At 44.1% G+C, this 8,464-nt stretch overlaps 1 protein-coding gene across 1 annotated transcript in view; it reads left to right on the top strand.

The window, feature by feature from the left end:
• Nucleotides 1–7,303, top strand: part of LOC135524441 (nuclear pore complex protein Nup93-like) — a 44,872-nt gene extending 37,569 nt beyond the window's left edge. The window contains exons 6-21 of the mRNA XM_064951976.1: nucleotides 816–890; nucleotides 1,635–1,727; nucleotides 1,874–2,013; nucleotides 2,128–2,260; nucleotides 2,418–2,575; nucleotides 2,817–2,982; nucleotides 3,142–3,235; nucleotides 3,827–4,018; nucleotides 4,133–4,259; nucleotides 4,631–4,748; nucleotides 4,966–5,082; nucleotides 5,235–5,353; nucleotides 5,516–5,633; nucleotides 5,773–5,856; nucleotides 6,662–6,790; nucleotides 7,038–7,303. Of these exons, the coding sequence (XP_064808048.1) occupies nucleotides 816–890; nucleotides 1,635–1,727; nucleotides 1,874–2,013; nucleotides 2,128–2,260; nucleotides 2,418–2,575; nucleotides 2,817–2,982; nucleotides 3,142–3,235; nucleotides 3,827–4,018; nucleotides 4,133–4,259; nucleotides 4,631–4,748; nucleotides 4,966–5,082; nucleotides 5,235–5,353; nucleotides 5,516–5,633; nucleotides 5,773–5,856; nucleotides 6,662–6,790; nucleotides 7,038–7,148 (1,974 nt within the window). The 3' untranslated portion in view covers nucleotides 7,149–7,303. The remainder of the gene's footprint in view (nucleotides 1–815; nucleotides 891–1,634; nucleotides 1,728–1,873; nucleotides 2,014–2,127; nucleotides 2,261–2,417; nucleotides 2,576–2,816; nucleotides 2,983–3,141; nucleotides 3,236–3,826; nucleotides 4,019–4,132; nucleotides 4,260–4,630; nucleotides 4,749–4,965; nucleotides 5,083–5,234; nucleotides 5,354–5,515; nucleotides 5,634–5,772; nucleotides 5,857–6,661; nucleotides 6,791–7,037) is intronic.
• Nucleotides 7,304–8,464: the final 1,161 nt, after the last annotated feature.

Consider the following 8,464-nt stretch of genomic DNA (forward strand, 5'->3'; position numbering starts at 1 on the left):
TCAGTCTTTTCCAAAGCTATGTTTGTTTTATGTAACTTTGTTTAGATAACCTTCAGGGCTCCAGATATTTAGCACAGTAGGAAAACTGCTGTGGTAATCACAATTTCCTAACTGTAGTTCTTACACATTGTCCTGTGGAGTGTGTGTTAGAGTTGATTTGGATTTGTCTTTCCCTGTGCTTATTGAATTATTAACCAACAGTTACATTTTAAATTTGTGACCTGCTGTTCACTCTCAGTGCGTTCCTGGCATAATCTTCTGTGTTCAGTTGTTGCTGTCTATACTCTCTTCTCTTATAATGCCATGTCTCATACAGCATTTATACTGCCCTATGCATGGAATATACATTTATACTGCCCTATGCATGGAATATACATTTATACTGCCCTATGCATGGAATATACATTTATACTGCCCTATGCATGGAATATACATTTATACTGCCCTATGCATGGAATATACATTTATACTGCCCTATGCATGGAATGTACATTGTATGGGTGTGTCCCTTTTGTTCTCAAGAATACATGGTTGATCTGGATAAATGTTTATGCGTGTATGTGCGTGCATTTTCTAATGCAAGTGCATTCAACCGTGAGCCTTGTTCACAATGGCTTTCACGCTACATTGATCATGACTACAATTATGAGCAACAAAGATTGAGTCGATAACCCTTCGTTTCTCTCGCCATCACATAACTACACACTTTTATTCACAATTGTTCAGGTTTACCCTGTCCTCTCAGGGCAGCTTTTTATTTAACGTTCAGGGAAATGACTTGTCATGTATCGTCTCCCTGTCTGTTTGTGTTGCAGCCCAGCTTTGTGAGTGACGCAGGGACTCCTGGGCGGAGTGCTCTTGACAGCGTGGAGGTAGCCTATGGACGACAGGTTAGTAATTTGGCCTGACGCTGATTGCAGTGCAGCACCACTTAACGTGAGATACCTACAGTACATAGCAAAAAAAGGGAAGTGCAGTCTGCAATTAGTCTCACTTAAAATGTTCAAAGATGTGAATCACCAAACCCGTTCTCTCGTGTATTTTATAAATTTCCCTATGTGACGATATTAGACTTTAATAGGCTGTAATACATCCAGTCAGCCTGGGGCTAAGTGCCCTGGAACCTCGTGGGCTGAAATGGATGCACAGCCTCAGTCAGGATGCAGCTGCACTGTAGTGCACTTCACTTCATAGTTATGGGGTCCTGCTAAACAAGGCAGCAATAGATCAAAGAATTGATTAGCTAGCAGAGCAAGGGCATGCTGGGTAATTTCTCTGCCCCATTTCACAGGGGTCAGCCTGTCTCTGTATCGTCCTCCCCAGTCACTCGATGAACACTGGAGTTTTAGTCCACTGGTTAAAGAGGACAGAATGTGTCGCCATATCGCCTGCGGTGTCATCATGCTTCTCTTTGTGATCTTCTTTGATGACCTGCTGAACGTTTTCATCCTTTTTGTCCTGTTTTTCATCATCCATCACTTCTCTATACAGTCGTAGTGTTCCCTGGGGACGACTGGGACCGAGGTGCGAATCAGGGCTCCATGGTCTTAGTGCTGAAACGGACAGCATTCAGTCAGTACCTCTCTGTCGTCTGACCCATCTGTAAGTGTTTCTCTGCTTTTGTTCCGCCTCAGATCTACGTCTTCAATGAGAAGATAGTGAACGGACACGTCCAGCCCAACCTGGGAGACCTCTGTGCCTCAGTGGTAGACAGCCTGGATGACAAGGTTAGCTTCACGGAACCATTCCACATTCCTTTGTCTCTGTCTACGTTTGTCTTCCGCTGGGTTGGTAAATTCTCCAATGGCCAGTTGTGGACATTTTGGATAACGAGTGTGTATATTTGAACGAGTATATATGTTTGTCTCTACAGAACGTGTCAGATATGTGGCTGATGGTGAAGCAGATGACAGACGTGCTGCTGGTCCCAGCCAAAGACACGCTGAAGAGCCGCACGTCCGTGGACATGCAGATGGCTTTCGTCACGCAGGCCCTGCAGTTCCTGGAGAACAGGTCAGAGGGGAGAGCCGTAGAATTAGAATGAGAACACTCTCTAAATGTATTGCAAAATACATTCATGTAGTTACCCCTCCACTAACGTTTCTCTTTGTGTTCTCTCTACGGCAGCTACAAGAACTACACCATGGTAACGGTGTTTGGGAACCTGCTCCAGGCCCAGCTGGGTGGAGTCCCTGGCACCTATCAGCTGGTGTGCAGCTTCCTCAACATCAAGCTACCAGGGCCTCTGCCAGGCATGCAGGTACTATTGCCCCCCCCGCACTGCAGCACATTCTGCTAGAAACGACATTAGCACTGTGCCCAGCCTTACATAGCCCTGGACTATTCCAGTTGGAGCTTTTACTAAGTGTAGTGTAGAGACATGCAGGTTAACTCCGCTGTGTGTGTGTTTATAATAGGATGGTGAGGTGGAGGGTCACCCAGTCTGGGCTCTGATCTACTACTGCCTGCGCTGTGGGGACCTGGGGGCTGCCATGCAGGTAGTGAACCGGGCTCAGCACCAGCTGGGAGACTTCAAGTCCTGGTTCCAGGAATATATGAACAGCCCTGACAGACGGTAGGAACCTCACACATAATGTACCTCCGCTGTGTTAGTAAACTGGTCAGGGCTGATTAGCTTTCCGTTTCACTTTCTCCTGGAATTTGACGTGCTCTAACTCTATAGCTCAGAACACCAAAGCACCAGTGTGATTTCTTTGCTCATATGAATCAAATCTAATCTCCTTAGTACTTGTTCTTCTCTCCATCTCTTTCTGTCTACTGCTTTCTGTCTGACCTGTGCTGTGTCCTCTCCTCAGCTTGGCCCCTGCCACAGAGAACAAGTTGCGTCTCCACTACCGCAGAGTGCTGAGGAACAGCGCTGACCCCTACAAGAGGGCTGTCTACTGCCTCATTGGGAAGTGTGACATCGCAGACAACCATGGAGAGGTGGCCGACAAAACCGAGGACTACCTGTGGCTCAAGGTGCTTGCCTGATGACCAGTCTGTAGAGTCAGGATATTAATATTTTACCACTGTACATGATACGTAGCGCTAGTTGGGGAGAATCAGGTCAAATAGGTTTGCCTATTGTAAATGAGCCCTCACATTAACATAGACCTGTCCCTTCCTCCATGCCCACAGCTCAACCAGGTGTGCTTCGATGACGACGGCAGCAGTGCTCCTCAGGACAGACTGACACTGGCCCAGCTACAGAAACAGCTTCTAGAGGACTATGGTGAGTTCAGAACACTTCTGGGTACATGACAGCCAGACTACTAATTTGAACAAAAATAGACCTTCAATACTAATTCTGTTCTAAGAGAGAATACTGTCTATGACTGGAGGACTCTACTAAAGTAGAGTTGTGTAATATCATCACTTCTCAGTCCCCCCTGGGAACTGCTCTGCTCAGATAAAGAAGTGCTTCACTGTTCACTCTTAAGACTTAAACTTTTCTTAAGTTTTATCAGACATAAGGAGGCAAAGCTCTCCCACCTGAAGGATGAATCATGGCTTGTTATCTCGCTCATTTCAACACAGTGCAATACAAGGTGACTGTGACTCATAGATAAGCTTGCTGCCTTTCAAAATGGCTGATGTATTCATGTTTACTTCCTACTTAGTTGAACATGAACTTTACTGAGAGGGATTAATGCAAGTTGATGACAAAGTAGTAGAAGTGGAATAGTTTTGGCTTGTTTGTAATTGTTTAGAATCTTTGTAATGCGGTGCAAATACATTTCTGACTTTATTAATATATATTCAATTAGCATGTTCTATTCCCTTTCCCATAATGTGATCCTAATAATTTAGAGTTTATCTGCAGGAGAGTCCCACTTCTCAGCCATCCAGCAGCCGTTCCTGTACTTCCAGGTGCTGTTCCTCACGGCCCAGTTTGAGGCTGCTGTGGCCTTCCTGTTCCGGGTGGAGCGTCTACGCAGTCATGCTGTTCACGTGACTCTGGTTCTCTACGAACTAGGGCTGCTGCTCAAGTCATCTGGACAGAGCGCACAACTGTGTACGTCAGGCTATGTGTTTGTCTTCCTCTACATTTGCTTAATTTCTAGTCACACACCTTTTGTAGTTTTGAAGCTGATGGCTACTGATAAGTGAATGTTTTTCTACGTTTCAGTGAGTCAGGAGGCTGGGGACCCCCCTATGGTCCGACGGCTCAACTTCATCCGTCTCCTCATGCTCTACACACGCAAGTTTGAGTCCACGGACCCCCGGGAAGCTCTACAGTACTTCTACTTCCTACGGTTCGTTAAGTTACATTGCAGCCATCCTCCTAAGAGATGCTGCTCTCCACCACTCCACTGTGTGTCAATAACACTTGGAGGCACGGCGGTATAAAGGGAAAATTAAGTCTTTGTTAGGGGATTTCTGGGTGATTGAAGAGATGAGGCCTCATGAATAAGCCAGTGGGCCATGAATCCAGTTCACCATGAATAATACAGAGGCTTTCACACATGCCCTTGTTTGGGTCATTTCCTATTGGGGTTAAGAGAATAAAGAGTTTTGATTAGAGCCTTCAGACCTCTATTGTTAATTAAAAGCTGTAATGTGTATCAAATAATAGTTTTTTATATCAAATATGTGATTGTCTATCCTCTCTTCCTTTTGGGTACAGGAATGAAAAAAACAGCCAAGGAGAAAACATGTTTATGTGCTGTGTTAGCGAGCTGGTGATTGAGAGTCGAGAGTTTGACATGCTTCTGGGAAGACTGGAAAAAGATGGCAGCAGGAAGGTAATGGTCACACTTTTGGTCTCATGATAAATGTATGTTTTAAGAGAAGAGACTCGGTTCAAACCCCTCTTTAAATGTTATTCACTTCATTGTGCATAATGATCCATTTTGTGAAAGCAATCATGGTGCTGCTGATTTTTCCATTGTGCTCGCGGCACCCGGGAATGTGTATTCGGGCTGTTCAAAGAGCTGATTGTGCCTTGTGCTTCTCCCCCAGCCTGGAGTGATTGATAAATTTGCCGGAGACACGCGAGCCATTATCACAAAAGTGGCGCTGGAGGCAGAGAACAAGGGCATGTTTGAGGAAGCAGTCAAACTGTATGAGCTGACCAAGGTGAGCAGGGCTTTGGGTGGCAAACATTGGGGTCAGGCAGTGTCAGTGGGTTTACTCTAGGTGAAGGAATGGGCCGAGTTGATAGAGACGAAGAGTAGGAAAAAAATCAAATGTCTCCTCACATTTCTGTATTTTCCTCCTCTGATCTGTAGAATCCAGACAGGGTCCTAGAGCTGATGAACAGGCTGCTGAGTCCTGTTATTGCCCAAGTGGGCTCCACCCAGTCCAATAAGGAGAGACTGAAGAACACCGCTGTTGCCATCGCTGAGCGGTAACATCCTGGCATCATCTACATTCTGCATTACACTGAAATTAGAACTGGTTTGACATTGCATCTTATAGGCTTACTGAAAGCAATTGTGTTAGCCTCAATGGTCCACTCATCTTTTCTAAGTTCTCTAACTTTAGTGTGTGGTCTTGTTCTCTGTTTCAGGTACCGTACCCAGGGTGTTGCTGGAGAGAAGTCTGTGGACAGCACCTTCTACCTGCTGCTGGACCTCATGACCTTCTTTGATGAGTACCATGTTGGTCACATAGACCAAGCCTACGATGTGAGTCTGACACCCAGTTCTTCCTGCCTGATGGCTTACAATGCTGTTTATTCAGATGGAACTGATAGTAGTTATGATGACCTCTTCTTTAACTGTCCCTAACTTCTCCCCTGTATCTCTCTCTCTCTATTTGTGTCAGGTTATGGAGAGACTGAAGCTAGTCCCTCTGAGTCAGGACAGTGTGGAGGAGAGGGTCGCTGCATTCCGTAATTTCAGTGATGAGGTGAGATACTGCACTCTAATTACACTCGGTATGCAGCACCACACATCCAAAGTGTACATGTAATCTTTTATCATTTTATTTTAATTTGATTGATTACATGCTCAGTAAACAACAGGTGTGGAGTAGCAATGAAATGGTTATTTATTGACCCTTCCCAACAAAAGTAAAACAAATAATAGATACAAATGCTATATACAGTACCGAGTCATTGTGCAGGGGTATGAGGTAACTGGCGTAGACATGTACATATAACTAGGAATAAAATTGACAGATAGTAAATGGTAGTATCAGCGTATGTGATAAGTCAAAGTTAGTACAAAAGGGTCAATGCAGATAGTCCAGGTAGCTATTTAACTATTTAACAAACTATTTAGCAGTCTCATGGCTTGTGAGTAGAAGCTTTTCAGGGTCCTCCTGTTGGTTCCAGACGTAGTGCATCTTGACTTCTTGCCGTGCAGTAGCAGAGGGAACAGTTTATGACATGGGTGGCTGGAGTCTTTGAGCATTTTTAGGTCCTTCCTCTGACATCGCCTGCTATACAGGTTCTGGATAGCATGGAGTTCGGCCCAGTGATGTACTGGGCTGTAAGCACTGCCCTCTGTAGCGCCTTGGATGCCAAGCAGTTGCCATACCAAGCGGTAATGCAGCCAGTCAAGATGCTCTCAATGGTGCAGATGTAGAACTTTTTGAGGACAACGGCCTGTTTGAGGAAGCAGTGAAACTAAATGAGCTGGCCAAGGTGAGCAGGGCTCTGGGTGGCAAAGGTCCCTGTCTTACCTGCATTGTCCTTTGCATGTTGTTCCAGGTCAGGCATAATTTGTCGGAGGTTCTCCTGGCCACCATGAACATCCTGTTCATGCAGTACAAACGTCTGAAGGGCGCCACAGCAGGAGCTCCTGGTCGACCACAGAGATCCATGGAGGACAGAGACTCGGTGAGGAGATGGTGACCTCTCAGGGCAATACTTTCCATGGGATAAAAATGGAGGGACTTTGTTAAGTCTTTGAGGGACTTTTGGGGGCTATGTGTTGTGATGGACTGGGCAGTAGAGACATGCCTCTGCTCTATTATGTGTTATTTCATTGAATAATGAGTACCGCACCGTCTTGTTTTGACACGGGGTTGATTTCACTGTCAAGATGTTAACATGCCCTTTTGGCATTTTCTGTGTTTGTTAACAGCAACTGCGCAGCCAGGCTCGAGCACTGATCACGTTTGCTGGGATTATCCCATACCGCATGGCAGGCGACACCAATGCCCGGCTGGTGCAGATGGAGGTCCTAATGAACTGACTCCAGAATACCCCAAAGCCCCAGCCATACCCACCCTTCTCATCAACTGTCTGATTTATTTGATTTTTTTCAGCATTTTTCCCATTTCTTTGTCCTTTTGTTGTTCCATATTTGTATTTTTTCACAAGTCAAAATAAAATGTCAGTTCAATTTAATTTCTTATGCATTCATTTAATTATAAACCCCACTATTTGATTCATTTTAATTTAGTTTGGCAGTTTGCTTATTGTTTTTTCCATTGTTATGCATCATGGATGGTCATCTATTAAATGATTAGTGGTATGAGTACCTCCTGGATTTAAAGAAAACACGGAAAGAAATATTTTTACTCTTAGATTAATTTGGGATTATTAATTTAAAAATGAATTGTGGCTTTTGATATTTTATGGTAAAAGGGATAGTTAACATTTTTGGCAATGAAGCCTTCCCCCCAGAGTCAGATGAACTCATGGTGCTCAAACTGCAGGCAGAGACATAAAAATCTTATCCATCAGTATAGGAAATGTATGCACTCACTGTAAATCGTTCTGGATAAGAGTATCTGCTGAATGACTAAAATGTCAAATCTGACTGGGTAAGTAGAAAAAAGGGCTTGGTTGCCAAAATCTCAAACTATCCCTGAGACATGGTCTATAGTCTATAGCCTAAAGTCAAGAAGCAACAGGGAATTGGGATTCATTGCACAAGCCATAATCCAGTGGTCCACGAAGAACAAAAGCTTGCAAAACATTTTAATTAAAGTATTCACAAGAGGTGTGTTCTACATTAAAATCCACCTCAACTGGCGATTTTAAAAATATATATTTTGAGAAATCATTGATAATGGGATTATGTGGGTGCTAGATCGAAAATTCAACATCCACTGTATACTCTTCGTTGATGGAACGGCACACAGACAAAATGTATCCCTGCTGGTGGCTTTCTATTAGGAATTAAATGATAATGATATGTGTCTTTGCTACTAGTCATACTGGATTGATTGCCTTAGACAGGCCAATATGTTTCTTTGGATAATATTATTTTTTATAACTGATAATATCACAGCAGCTGAAGAAATGACACCGAGTAGGTAATAACTGAATTGAAAGAACATTGTGATGGGTCTTGTCATGTGTGACACTGCTGCACTTATTGACAGATGGTTAGAAGGGAAGGAAATGCCCTGAGAGAACACAGAAGGGAGTCTTTGCTTCACTTGGCTGCACTAGATTGTTGAAGCTGTTCCCTCTCAAACTTAACCCATTGTCACCACAGGGGACTTGTGTTCATTATGGAGAGAATCAAACTTGACTGTGCATGCTCTTTTACTGTAGTGC

Source organism: Oncorhynchus masou, chromosome 31, assembly GCF_036934945.1.
Source record: "Oncorhynchus masou masou isolate Uvic2021 chromosome 31, UVic_Omas_1.1, whole genome shotgun sequence".
Lineage (NCBI taxonomy): Eukaryota > Metazoa > Chordata > Actinopteri > Salmoniformes > Salmonidae > Oncorhynchus > Oncorhynchus masou.